The sequence below is a fragment of the Physella acuta genome, unplaced genomic scaffold (genome assembly GCF_028476545.2).
Source record: "Physella acuta isolate Inbredline_101_S28 unplaced genomic scaffold, ASM2847654v3 ptg001542l, whole genome shotgun sequence".
NCBI classification, from domain to species: Eukaryota; Metazoa; Mollusca; class Gastropoda; family Physidae; genus Physella; species Physella acuta.
In genome coordinates this window covers 14,253-30,332 of record NW_026733057.1, presented here as the reverse complement: position 1 = coordinate 30,332, position 16,080 = coordinate 14,253, and the positions used below count along the sequence as shown (strand labels likewise).

General features: G+C 41.2%; 1 protein-coding gene across 1 annotated transcript in view; it reads right to left on the bottom strand.

Moving 5' to 3' along the window:
- Positions 1–494: 494 nt before the first annotated feature.
- Positions 495–16,080, bottom strand: part of LOC131928764 (integrin beta-1) — a gene marked incomplete at its 5' end in the record, with an annotated part of 28,849 nt that continues 13,263 nt past the window's right edge. Inside the window, 4 exon segments of the mRNA XM_059284882.1 lie at positions 495–2,634; positions 2,850–3,016; positions 3,169–3,276; positions 3,388–3,505. Coding sequence (XP_059140865.1) covers positions 2,560–2,634; positions 2,850–3,016; positions 3,169–3,276; positions 3,388–3,505 — 468 coding nt within the window.

Below are 16,080 nucleotides of genomic sequence, written 5' to 3'. Positions count from 1 at the left end.
TTTTAGGTTTTAGATATTTGAGTTCCATCTTCTACAGCATGTGCGTAAAGATCCACAATCCCCTAGAGGTCATCCTTTTTCAAAATGATTTAAATCCCCCACCCCCCAATTAGACATCATACTTCAGCCTACTACCCTTTCAAAATAGCAGTGTTTTGGTTTATTACACAGCGGTTTCTTTCTAAAATATTTACTGAGCTTGGTCAGAATTAAGTATTTTGATCAATTTTAATCCATTTTATGAAAAAAAGTCTTTTAAAGATGTGAAAAAATAGCCAAAATTCAGTTCTAGCATTACTTTTTAAAAAGCAGCCGTGTGTTGTCACATTTTCTGCTCTCCACTCATCAAGTCTGAGCTCCCCTCCCCCAAGGAGTTCGTGGTCGTTTATGGACAACCCTCTACATGCTATTGTGTGTATTAAGTAAATCAGCCTGATTAACAAATAATATTTATTGTATGGACATTTCAACATTTACTCTTGAAAACATTCTGTGTAAAATACTCTTTATTAGCACAAAATAAATACACTATTTACTGTTAAAACAAAATTTTAAAATCTCCTGACTACTAGCCAATGAAGCTAAAGGCAGGTAAACCATGTTTTTAAAAAAACAAAGCACACTATTGTACTTTCTTTGAATAAAACCATCCCTAGATCATTTTTATAACTTAATCAGATGACACAGGTATTCCCTGCATGGGTTGTTTTTAATTTGTGTTACAAATTCCCTTAGGCCACATATAAAGTGCATTTATTACATATTTTATAGGGGCCATAGAAAAGATTTTGACACTCCACCTTTGGCCATGATTGGAGAAAGACTTTGGCACTCAAAAAGTGTTTTTTTTTAATGTAATGCTGAAGGCTGTAGATAATAAAACAAATACAGAAAATTTTCCTGCTTATTTTGAACAATTTAAAACTTTTTACAATAATCTTTTAACTTCATGATTCAATTTATTATAAGAAACAATGTTTTTCAAAAGTTCATTGTTGACAAATATTTATAATTTTACCAAATCTACCAAGTTTAAAAAAAAATGTAAAATTTAAATGTATTTGAAAATTTGTACAAAAACTCTTTGAAATAAGACAGTTTCTTTTGGTTCACTAATAATTTTTATTCTAATTTTATCAGGCTTTTTATGCTTGTATTTCACAATTATTTCATGACTTAAACATGTCAGAAAAGAGATCAACTTTAATTCAATGGGTACTTTAAATTTTATATTATATAAGTATTATACTAAAATCTTAATTATAGGTTACACAAAGAATATACAGATTGCTAAAATAAATGATAAGACAACTATTATTTCATCACACACACACTAAAAAAGGCTAAGAAAAAAAAAGTATTTCAATGTTGATCACAATTTAAGCAAACTGATTAACTACACATTTTTTCCACACCAAACAAAATAAGTATTATGAGTATTATGAAGCTATAGTCATTTAAAAAAATATAATGCATAAAAACAATCAGATAAATAATTTTTTCTTTTGTCCTCATTAGATTGTACAGCAAAATAAAAACTAGTATAATTTATGTCATCAGCCTTCATAGTCAACTGTAACACCAAATACAAAACTGATTGTCTCCTCATAGTAATATTTGTCATAAGACTTCATCTTCATTCAAACAATGCAGGGCATTCAACTCAACAAAACAAACACAATACAAATGATAATACATCAAACAATGCAGGGCATTCAACTCAACAAAACAAACACAATACAAATGATAATACATCAAACAATGCAGGGCATTCAACTCAACAAAACAAACACACCATAAATGATAACACATCAAACAATGCAGGGCATTCAACTCAACAAAACAAACACAACATAAATGATAACACATCAAAAATGTTGACATAACAACAAACACATCACAAATGTTAGCACAATCAAACAAACCCAACACAAATGTTAGCCCAACAAAACAAACATAACATACATGTTAGCAAAGTGTATTAAGTTAGCTATCAATGTTCAAGATTTACAATAAAGCTTCAAGTGTTAGCAACTGTATGACAAGAGCAAAGAATAACAAAGAGAAATAGCACCAGAATAGATATTTAGTTACCATCCCCATCAGTATTACAGCAAGTCAAAATCTATCACTAGTTGTCACTGAAAGTACCAAAAATTTACCACCAGCTGATAGTAAAGTACCATAATCTATCCCCTAGCTGTCACTGTTTTGCTTAACTGTTAAGATTAAGAATTTTCTAAAATGGCATTTTGTGTGTCAGCTAATTGTAAATCATAGAATGAGAAAATTAATTTCTGGAAACCTTTTAGTGACAGAAGAGTGGGTAAATAGAGATTTGAAAACTAAGAGTTTCCATACTTCAGGCAGTATAAGAACTGGGTCAATAGAGTGTCAGTATATGAAGTATTAGGTCCACAGCTTGTCAACACATATTATTACTAGGTTAACAAAGGATCAGTGTACATTATTAGGTCATGTAGAACTTCATTAAAAGATAGCACATATGAAGAATTAAGTTAACAGTGATTCAGCATATGAAGAACTGGATAACATTTATTATAGAGGTTGACTTGTATCCAGCATAGGGTTCTTGTATGTTGTTGTAGCTCCTTTATAGAAAGGATTGTCTTGCTGAAATTGAAAACGTTGATTGTTAAAAATGTCATGAAATGGTTTTTGTTTTTAAACTTACATTGTAAGGATGTTATTTAAACATCAGTGTTAATTAGCACTTAATTCTTTTGGTGTGCTAGTTAAAAGATAGATTTTTCTCCCTTCAAAAACATACTGTGGCATTATTTCATTTGCCAGATTTTTCACTGATGATGTTTAAACTTGTCCCTCACCTGTGCCCATTTGCACTGTTTGAGATCCTCTTGAAACTTGGAATACTCGACCCTATCAAATATGGTAGTCAGGATTTTCCAGAGCAACAATAAGAGCAGGCCAATGGCAACAACCCCACCCACCACGCCAATGGCTATTGGTAGAATATCCACTGGCTCAGGACAGGCTAGAAAAAACATAGCATAGAAAATTGCATCATTTTTAAGTTTCATAGCTTATGTATTGGCAGTAAGGTTTACATTTATTGTGAATCATTTATATACTGTATGATTTTGTTTAGGATAGGAGTAGGCCTACATGAATAAAAATCAAGCTTACTTGTAGTTTTTTGTAAAATAATGGTTACATTGTTTTCTGAAGACTGAACATGGAATGCCATAAAACATCCGTCATCTTGCTTGACTGAGCACACAGATCCTTCGTAATCTGTTGACAACAAACTGCCTGTAATCTTTCTATCTTTATTTTTAATTGTTCTAACTGTTTATCTGAGACAGATACAATTTTTTGATGTATTTAGAAAAAAATATGAGCCACCTTTGATGGAGTCAACGAGCTGTACATCAGGACAGCCAGAGGGGCACTGGTTTTGTTTGAAGTTACATTCAGCGCAGGCTCTGTACAAATGGTTGTCACACACTGTGTCCCCACACAACTGAAGGGAAATGGTGAGTCAATGTTAATGTCACACACACACACACTGTGTCCCCACACAACTGAAGGGAAATAGTGAGTCAATGTTAATGTCACAGCACAGGCTCTGTACAAATGGTTGTCACACACTGTGTCCCCACACAACTGAAGGGAAATGGTGAGTCAATGTTAATGTCACACACACACACACTGTGTCCCCACACAACTGAAGGGAAATAGTGAGTCAATGTTAATGTCACAGCACAGGCTCTGTACAAATGGTTGTCACACACTGTGTCCCCACACAACTGAAGGGAAATGGTGAGTCAATGTTAATGTCACAGCACAGGCTCTGTACAAATGGTTGTCACACACTGTGTCCCCACACAACTGAAGGGAAATGGTGAGTCAATGTTAATGTCACAGCACAGGCTCTGTACAAATGGTTGTCACACACTGTGTCCCCACACAACTGAAGGGAAATGGTGAGTCAATGTTAATGTCACAGCACAGGCTCTGTACAAATGGTTGTCACACACTGTGTCCCCACACAACTGAAGGGAAATGGTGAGTCAATGTTAATGTCACACACACACACACACAGTGTCCCCACACAACTGAAGGGAAATGTTGAGTCAATGTTAATGTCACACACACACAGTCCCCACACAACTGTAGGGAAATGGTGAGTCAATGTTAATGTCACACACAGCGTCTCACACACTGTGTCCCCACACAACTGAAGGGAAATGTTGAGTCAATGTTAATGTCACACACACACAGTCCCCACACAACTGTAGGGAAATGGTGAGTCAATGTTAATGTCACACACTGTATCCCCACACAACTGAAGGGAAATAGTGAGTCAATGTTAATGTCACACACACACACTGTCCCCACACAACTGAAGGGAAATAGTGAGTCAATGTTAATGTCACACACTGTGTCCCCACACAACTGAAGGGAAATAGTGAGTCAATGTTAATGTCACACAGTGTCCGCACACAACTGAAGGGAAATAGTGAGTCAATGTTAATGTCACACACTGTGTCCCCACACAACTGAAGGGAAATAGTGAGTCAATGTTAATGTCACACACTGTGTCCCCACACAATTGAAGGGAAATGGTGGGTCAATGTTAATGTCACACACTGTGTCCCCACACAATTGAAGGGAAATAGTGAGTCAATGTTAATGTCACACACACACACTGTCCCCACACAACTGAAGGGAAATAGTGAGTCAATGTTAATGTCACACACTGTGTCCCCACACAACTGAAGGGAAATAGTGAGTCAATGTTAATGTCACACAGTGTCCCCACACAACTGAAGGGAAATAGTGAGTCAATGTTAATGTCACACACTGTGTCCCCACACAACTGAAGGGAAATAGTGAGTCAATGTTAATGTCACACACTGTGTCCCCACACAATTGAAGGGAAATGGTGGGTCAATGTTAATGTCACACACTGTGTCCCCACACAATTGAAGGGAAATAGTGAGTCAATGTTAATGTCACACATACACACACTGTGTCCCCACACAACTGAAGGGAAATAGTGAGTCAATGTTAATGTCACACAGACACACACTGTGTCCCCACACAACTGAAGGGAAATGGTGAGTCAATGTTAATGTCACACACACACACTGTGTCCCCACACAACTGAAGGGAAATGGTGAGTCAATGTTAATGTCACACACACACAGTCCCCACACAATTGAAGGGAAATAGTGGGTCAATGTTAATGTCACACACACACAGTCCCCACACAATTGAAGGGAAATAGTGGGTCAATGTTAATGTCACACAGACACACACTGTCCCCACACAACTGTAGGGAAATAGTGAGTCAATGTTAATGTCACACAGACACACACTGTCCCCACACAACTGAAGGGAAATGTTGAGTCAATGTTAATGTCACACAGACACACACTGTCCCCACACAACTGAAGGGAAATAGTGAGTCAATGTTAATGTCACACAGACACACACTGTCCCCACACAACTGAAGGGAAATAGTGAGTCAATGTTAATGTCACACACACACACACTGTCCCCACACAACTGAAGGGAAATGTTGAGTCAATGTTAATGTCACACAGACACACACTGTCCCCACACAACTGAAGGGAAATAGTGAGTCAATGTTAATGTCACACAGACACACACTGTCCCCACATAACTGAAGGAAAATAGTGAGTCAATGTTAATGTCACACACACACACACACTGTCCCCACACAACTGAAGGGAAATAGTGAGTCAATGTTAATGTCACACACACACAGTCCCCACACAATTGAAGGGAAATAGTGAGTCAATGTTAATGTCACACAGACACACACTGTCCCCACACAACTGTAGGGAAATAGTGGGTCAATGTTAATGTCACACAGACACACACTGTCCCCACACAACTGAAGGGAAATAGTGAGTCAATGTTAATGTCACACACACAGTGTCCCCACACAACTGAAGGGAAATAGTGAGTCAATGTTAATGTCACACACACACACTGTCCCCACACAACTGAAGGGAAATAGTGAGCCAATGTTAATGTCACACACACACTGTCCCCACACAACTGAAGGGAAATAGTGAGTCAATATTAATGTCACACACTGTGTCCCCACACAACTGAAGGGAAATAGTGAGTCAATGTTAATGTCACACACACTGTGTCCCCACACAACTGAAGGGAAATAGTGAGTCAATGTTAATGTCACACAGACACACACTGTCCCCACACAACTGAAGGGAAATAGTGAGTCAATGTTAATGTCACACAGACACACACTGTCCCCACATAACTGAAGGAAAATAGTGAGTCAATGTTAATGTCACACACAGCGTCTCACACACTGTGTCCCCACACAACTGAAGGGAAATAGTGAGTCAATGTTAATGTCACACACAGTGTCCCCACACAACTGAAGGGAAATAGTGAGTCAATGTTAATGTCACACAGACACACACTGTCCCCACACAACTGAAGGGAAATAGTGAGTCAATGTTAATGTCACACACACACTGTCCCCACACAACTGAAGGGAAATAGTGAGTCAATGTTAATGTCACACACACACTGTCCCCACACAACTGAAGGGAAATAGTGAGTCAATGTTAATGTCACACATACACACACTGTGTCCCCACACAACTGTAGGGAAATAGTGAGTCAATGTTAATGTCACACAGACACACACTGTCCCCACACAACTGAAGGGAAATAGTGAGTCAATGTTAATGTCACACACACAGTGTCCCCACACAACTGAAGGGAAATAGTGAGTCAATGTTAATGTCACACACTGTGTCCCCACACAACTGAAGGGAAATAGTGAGTCAATGTTAATGTCACACACACTGTGTCCCCACACAACTGTAGGGAAATAGTGAGTCAATGTTAATGTCACACAGACACACACTGTCCCCACACAACTGAAGGGAAATAGTGAGTCAATGTTAATGTCACACATACATACACTGTCCCCACACAACTGAAGGGAAATAGTGAGTCAATGTTAATGTCACACAGACACACACTGTCCCCACACAACTGAAGGGAAATAGTGAGTCAATGTTAATGTCACACACACTGTGTCCCCACACAACTGAAGGGAAATAGTGAGTCAATGTTAATGTCACACAGACACACACTGTCCCCACACAACTGAAGGGAAATAGTGAGTCAATGTTAATGTCACACAGACACACACTGTCCCCACATAACTGAAGGAAAATAGTGAGTCAATGTTAATGTCACACACAGCGTCTCACACACTGTGTCCCCACACAACTGAAGGGAAATAGTGAGTCAATGTTAATGTCACACACAGTGTCCCCACACAACTGAAGGGAAATAGTGAGTCAATGTTAATGTCACACACACACACTGTCCCCACACAACTGAAGGGAAATGTTGAGTCAATGTTAATGTCACACAGACACACACTGTCCCCACACAACTGAAGGGAAATAGTGAGTCAATGTTAATGTCACACACACAGTGTCCCCACACAACTGAAGGGAAATAGTGAGTCAATGTTAATGTCACACAGACACACACTGTCCCCACACAACTGAAGGGAAATAGTGAGTCAATGTTAATGTCACACACACAGTGTCCCCACACAACTGAAGGGAAATAGTGAGTCAATGTTAATGTCACACAGACACACACTGTCCCCACACAACTGAAGGGAAATAGTGAGTCAATGTTAATGTCACACACACAGTGTCCCCACACAACTGAAGGGAAATAGTGAGTCAATGTTAATGTCACACAGACACACACAGTGTCCCCACACAACTGAAGGGAAATAGTGAGTCAATGTTAATGTCACACAGACACACACTGTCCCCACACAACTGAAGGGAAATAGTGAGTCAATGTTAATGTCACACAGACACACACTGTCCCCACATAACTGAAGGAAAATAGTGAGTCAATGTTAATGTCACACACACACACACTGTCCCCACACAACTGAAGGGAAATAGTGAGTCAATGTTAATGTCACACACACACAGTCCCCACACAATTGAAGGGAAATAGTGAGTCAATGTTAATGTCACACAGACACACACTGTCCCCACACAACTGTAGGGAAATAGTGGGTCAATGTTAATGTCACACAGACACACACTGTCCCCACACAACTGAAGGGAAATAGTGAGTCAATGTTAATGTCACACACACAGTGTCCCCACACAACTGAAGGGAAATAGTGAGTCAATGTTAATGTCACACAGACACACACTGTCCCCACACAACTGAAGGGAAATAGTGAGTCAATGTTAATGTCACACACACACACTGTCCCCACACAACTGAAGGGAAATAGTGAGTCAATGTTAATGTCACACACACACTGTCCACACACAACTGAAGGGAAATAGTGAGTCAATATTAATGTCACACACTGTGTCCCCACACAACTGAAGGGAAATAGTGAGTCAATGTTAATGTCACACACACTGTGTCCCCACACAACTGAAGGGAAATAGTGAGTCAATGTTAATGTCACACAGACACACACTGTCCCCACACAACTGAAGGGAAATAGTGAGTCAATGTTAATGTCACACAGACACACACTGTCCCCACATAACTGAAGGAAAATAGTGAGTCAATGTTAATGTCACACACAGCGTCTCACACACTGTGTCCCCACACAACTGAAGGGAAATAGTGAGTCAATGTTAATGTCACACACAGTGTCCCCACACAACTGAAGGGAAATAGTGAGTCAATGTTAATGTCACACACACACACTGTTCCCACACAACTGAAGGGACATAGTGAGTCAATGTTAATGTCACACAGACACACACTGTCCCCACACAACTGAAGGGAAATAGTGAGTCAATGTTAATGTCACACACACAGTGTCCCCACACAACTGAAGGGAAATAGTGAGTCAATGTTAATGTCACACATACACACACTGTCCCCACACAACTGAAGGGAAATAGTGGGTCAATGTTAATGTCACACACACAGTGTCCCCACACAACTGAAGGGAAATAGTGAGTCAATGTTAATGTCACACAGACACACACTGTCCCCACACAACTGAAGGGAAATAGTGAGTCAATGTTAATGTCACACACACACACTGTCCCCACACAACTGAAGGGAAATAGTGAGAATGTTAATGTCACACACACACTGTCCCCACACAACTGAAGGGAAATAGTGAGTCAATATTAATGTCACACACTGTGTCCCCACACAACTGAAGGGAAATAGTGAGTCAATGTTAATGTCACACACACTGTGTCCCCACACAACTGAAGGGAAATAGTGAGTCAATGTTAATGTCACACAGACACACACTGTCCCCACACAACTGAAGGGAAATAGTGAGTCAATGTTAATGTCACACAGACACACACTGTCCCCACATAACTGAAGGAAAATAGTGAGTCAATGTTAATGTCACACACAGCGTCTCACACACTGTGTCCCCACACAACTGAAGGGAAATAGTGAGTCAATGTTAATGTCACACAGACACACACTGTCCCCACATAACTGAAGGAAAATAGTGAGTCAATGTTAATGTCACACACAGCGTCTCACACACTGTGTCCCCACACAACTGAAGGGAAATAGTGAGTCAATGTTAATGTCACACACAGTGTCCCCACACAACTGAAGGGAAATAGTGAGTCAATGTTAATGTCACACAGACACACACTGTCCCCACACAACTGAAGGGAAATAGTGAGTCAATGTTAATGTCACACACACAGTGTCCCCACACAACTGAAGGGAAATAGTGAGTCAATGTTAATGTCACACAGACACACACAGTGTCCCCACACAACTGAAGGGAAATAGTGAGTCAATGTTAATGTCACACAGACACACACTGTCCCCACACAACTGAAGGGAAATAGTGAGTCAATGTTAATGTCACACAGACACACACTGTCCCCACATAACTGAAGGAAAATAGTGAGTCAATGTTAATGTCACACACACACACACTGTCCCCACACAACTGAAGGGAAATAGTGAGTCAATGTTAATGTCACACACACACAGTCCCCACACAATTGAAGGGAAATAGTGAGTCAATGTTAATGTCACACAGACACACACTGTCCCCACACAACTGTAGGGAAATAGTGGGTCAATGTTAATGTCACACAGACACACACTGTCCCCACACAACTGAAGGGAAATAGTGAGTCTATGTTAATGTCACACACACAGTGTCCCCACACAACTGAAGGGAAATAGTGAGTCAATGTTAATGTCACACAGACACACACTGTCCCCACACAACTGAAGGGAAATAGTGAGTCAATGTTAATGTCACACACACACACTGTCCCCACACAACTGAAGGGAAATAGTGAGTCAATGTTAATGTCACACACACACTGTCCCCACACAACTGAAGGGAAATAGTGAGTCAATATTAATGTCACACACTGTGTCCCCACACAACTGAAGGGAAATAGTGAGTCAATGTTAATGTCACACACACTGTGTCCCCACACAACTGAAGGGAAATAGTGAGTCAATGTTAATGTCACACAGACACACACTGTCCCCACACAACTGAAGGGAAATAGTGAGTCAATGTTAATGTCACACAGACACACACTGTCCCCACATAACTGAAGGAAAATAGTGAGTCAATGTTAATGTCACACACAGCGTCTCACACACTGTGTCCCCACACAACTGAAGGGAAATAGTGAGTCAATGTTAATGTCACACACAGTGTCCCCACACAACTGAAGGGAAATAGTGAGTCAATGTTAATGTCACACATACACACACTGTCCCCACACAACTGAAGGGAAATAGTGAGTCAATGTTAATGTCACACAGACACACACTGTGTCCCCACACAACTGAAGGGAAATAGTGAGTCAATGTTAATGTCACACACACAGTGTCCCCACACAACTGAAGGGAAATAGTGAGTCAATGTTAATGTCACACATACACACACTGTCCCCACACAACTGAAGGGAAATAGTGGGTCAATGTTAATGTCACACACACACAGTCCCCACACAATTGAAGGGAAATAGTGAGTCAATGTTAATGTCACACAGACACACACTGTCCCCACACAACTGAAGGGAAATAGTGAGTCAATGTTAATGTCACACACACTGTGTCCCCACACAACTGAAGGGAAATAGTGAGTCAATGTTAATGTCACACAGACACACACTGTCCCCACACAACTGAAGGGAAATAGTGAGTCAATGTTAATGTCACACACACTGTGTCCCCACACAACTGAAGGGAAATAGTGAGTCAATGTTAATGTCACACAGACACACACTGTCCCCACACAACTGAAGGGAAATAGTGAGTCAATGTTAATGTCACACAGACACACACTGTCCCCACATAACTGAAGGAAAATAGTGAGTCAATGTTAATGTCACACACAGCGTCTCACACACTGTGTCCCCACACAACTGAAGGGAAATAGTGAGTCAATGTTAATGTCACACACAGTGTCCCCACACAACTGAAGGGAAATAGTGAGTCAATGTTAATGTCACACACACACACTGTCCCCACACAACTGAAGGGAAATAGTGAGTCAATGTTAATGTCACACAGACACACACTGTCCCCACACAACTGAAGGGAAATAGTGAGTCAATGTTAATGTCACACACACAGTGTCCCCACACAACTGAAGGGAAATAGTGAGTCAATGTTAATGTCACACAGACACACACTGTCCCCACACAACTGAAGGGAAATAGTGAGTCAATGTTAATGTCACACACACAGTGTCCCCACACAACTGAAGGGAAATAGTGAGTCAATGTTAATGTCACACAGACACACACTGTCCCCACACAACTGAAGGGAAATAGTGAGTCAATGTTAATGTCACACACACAGTGTCCCCACACAACTGAAGGGAAATAGTGAGTCAATGTTAATGTCACACAGACACACACTGTCCCCACACAACTGAAGGGAAATAGTGAGTCAATGTTAATGTCACACAGACACACACTGTCCCCACACAACTGAAGGGAAATAGTGAGTCAATGTTAATGTCACACAGACACACACTGTCCCCACACAACTGTAGGGAAATAGTGAGTCAATGTTAATGTCACACACACAGTGTCCCCACACAACTGAAGGGAAATAGTGAGTCAATGTTAATGTCACACAGACACACACTGTCCCCACACAACTGAAGGGAAATAGTGAGTCAATGTTAATGTCACACACACAGTGTCCCCACACAACTGAAGGGAAATAGTGAGTCAATGTTAATGTCACACAGACACACACAGTGTCCCCACACAACTGAAGGGAAATAGTGAGTCAATGTTAATGTCACACACACACACACTGTCCCCACATAACTGAAGGGAAATAGTGAGTCAATGTTAATGTCACACATACACACACTGTCCCCACACAACTGAAGGGAAATAGTGAGTCAATGTTAATGTCACACAGACACACACTGTGTCCCCACACAACTGAAGGGAAATAGTGAGTCAATGTTAATGTCACACACACAGTGTCCCCACACAACTGAAGGGAAATAGTGAGTCAATGTTAATGTCACACATACACACACTGTCCCCACACAACTGAAGGGAAATAGTGGGTCAATGTTAATGTCACACAGACACACACTGTCCCCACACAACTGAAGGGAAATAGTGAGTCAATGTTAATGTCACACACACACACTGTCCCCACACAACTGAAGGGAAATAGTGAGTCAATGTTAATGTCACACACACTGTGTCCCCACACAACTGAAGGGAAATAGTGAGTCAATGTTAATGTCACACAGACACACACTGTCCCCACACAACTGAAGGGAAATAGTGAGTCAATGTTAATGTCACACACACTGTGTCCCCACACAACTGAAGGGAAATAGTGAGTCAATGTTAATGTCACACAGACACACACTGTCCCCACACAACTGAAGGGAAATAGTGAGTCAATGTTAATGTCACACAGACACACACTGTCCCCACATAACTGAAGGAAAATAGTGAGTCAATGTTAATGTCACACACAGCGTCTCACACACTGTGTCCCCACACAACTGAAGGGAAATAGTGAGTCAATGTTAATGTCACACACAGTGTCCCCACACAACTGAAGGGAAATAGTGAGTCAATGTTAATGTCACACACACACACTGTCCCCACACAACTGAAGGGAAATAGTGAGTCAATGTTAATGTCACACAGACACACACTGTCCCCACACAACTGAAGGGAAATAGTGAGTCAATGTTAATGTCACACACACAGTGTCCCCACACAACTGAAGGGAAATAGTGAGTCAATGTTAATGTCACACAGACACACACTGTCCCCACACAACTGAAGGGAAATAGTGAGTCAATGTTAATGTCACACACACAGTGTCCCCACACAACTGAAGGGAAATAGTGAGTCAATGTTAATGTCACACAGACACACACTGTCCCCACACAACTGAAGGGAAATAGTGAGTCAATGTTAATGTCACACACACAGTGTCCCCACACAACTGAAGGGAAATAGTGAGTCAATGTTAATGTCACACAGACACACACAGTGTCCCCACACAACTGAAGGGAAATAGTGAGTCAATGTTAATGTCACACAGACACACACTGTCCCCACACAACTGAAGGGAAATAGTGAGTCAATGTTAATGTCACACAGACACACACTGTCCCCACACAACTGAAGGGAAATAGTGAGTCAATGTTAATGTCACACAGACACACACTGTCCCCACACAACTGTAGGGAAATAGTGAGTCAATGTTAATGTCACACACACAGTGTCCCCACACAACTGAAGGGAAATAGTGAGTCAATGTTAATGTCACACAGACACACACTGTCCCCACACAACTGAAGGGAAATAGTGAGTCAATGTTAATGTCACACACACAGTGTCCCCACACAACTGAAGGGAAATAGTGAGTCAATGTTAATGTCACACAGACACACACAGTGTCCCCACACAACTGAAGGGAAATAGTGAGTCAATGTTAATGTCACACACACACACACTGTCCCCACATAACTGAAGGGAAATAGTGAGTCAATGTTAATGTCACACAGACACACACTGTCCCCACACACCTGAAGGGAAATAGTGAGTCAATGTTAATGTCACACAGACACACACTGTGTCCCCACACAACTGAAGGGAAATAGTGAGTCAATGTTAATGTCACACACACAGTGTCCCCACACAACTGAAGGGAAATAGTGAGTCAATGTTAATGTCACACATACACACACTGTCCCCACACAACTGAAGGGAAATAGTGGGTCAATGTTAATGTCACACACACACAGTCCCCACACAATTGAAGGGAAATAGTGAGTCAATGTTAATGTCACACAGACACACACTGTCCCCACACAACTGAAGGGAAATAGTGAGTCAATGTTAATGTCACACACACTGTGTCCCCACACAACTGAAGGGAAATAGTGAGTCAATGTTAATGTCACACAGACACACACTGTCCCCACACAACTGAAGGGAAATAGTGAGTCAATGTTAATGTCACACACACTGTGTCCCCACACAACTGAAGGGAAATAGTGAGTCAATGTTAATGTCACACAGACACACACTGTCCCCACACAACTGAAGGGAAATAGTGAGTCAATGTTAATGTCACACAGACACACACTGTCCCCACATAACTGAAGGAAAATAGTGAGTCAATGTTAATGTCACACACAGCGTCTCACACACTGTGTCCCCACACAACTGAAGGGAAATAGTGAGTCAATGTTAATGTCACACACAGTGTCCCCACACAACTGAAGGGAAATAGTGAGTCAATGTTAATGTCACACACACACACACTGTCCCCACACAACTGAAGGGAAATAGTGAGTCAATGTTAATGTCACACAGACACACACTGTCCCCACACAACTGAAGGGAAATAGTGAGTCAATGTTAATGTCACACACACAGTGTCCCCACACAACTGAAGGGAAATAGTGAGTCAATGTTAATGTCACACAGACACACACTGTCCCCACACAACTGAAGGGAAATAGTGAGTCAATGTTAATGTCACACACACAGTGTCCCCACACAACTGAAGGGAAATAGTGAGTCAATGTTAATGTCACACAGACACACACTGTCCCCACACAACTGAAGGGAAATAGTGAGTCAATGTTAATGTCACACACACAGTGTCCCCACACAACTGAAGGGAAATAGTGAGTCAATGTTAATGTCACACAGACACACACAGTGTCCCCACACAACTGAAGGGAAATAGTGAGTCAATGTTAATGTCACACAGACACACACTGTCCCCACACAACTGAAGGGAAATAGTGAGTCAATGTTAATGTCACACAGACACACACTGTCCCCACACAACTGAAGGGAAATAGTGAGTCAATGTTAATGTCACACAGACACACACTGTCCCCACACAACTGTAGGGAAATAGTGAGTCAATGTTAATGTCACACACACAGTGTCCCCACACAACTGAAGGGAAATAGTGAGTCAATGTTAATGTCACACAGACACACACTGTCCCCACACAACTGAAGGGAAATAGTGAGTCAATGTTAATGTCACACACACAGTGTCCCCACACAACTGAAGGGAAATAGTGAGTCAATGTTAATGTCACACAGACACACACAGTGTCCCCACACAACTGAAGGGAAATAGTGAGTCAATGTTAATGTCACACACACACACACTGTCCCCACATAACTGAAGGGAAATAGTGAGTCAATGTTAATGTCACACAGACACACACTGTCCCCACACAACTGAAGGGAAATAGTGAGTCAATGTTAATGTCACACACACAGTGTCCCCACACAACTGAAGGGAAATAGTGAGTCAATGTTAATGTCACACACACAGTGTCCCCACACAACTGAAGGGAAATAGTGAGTCAATGTTAATGTCACACAGACACACACTGTCCCCACACAACTGAAGGGAAATAGTGAGTCAATGTTAATGTCACACACACACACTGTCCCCACACAACTGAAGGGAAATAGTGAGTCAATGTTAATGTCACACACACACTGTCCCCACACAACTGAAG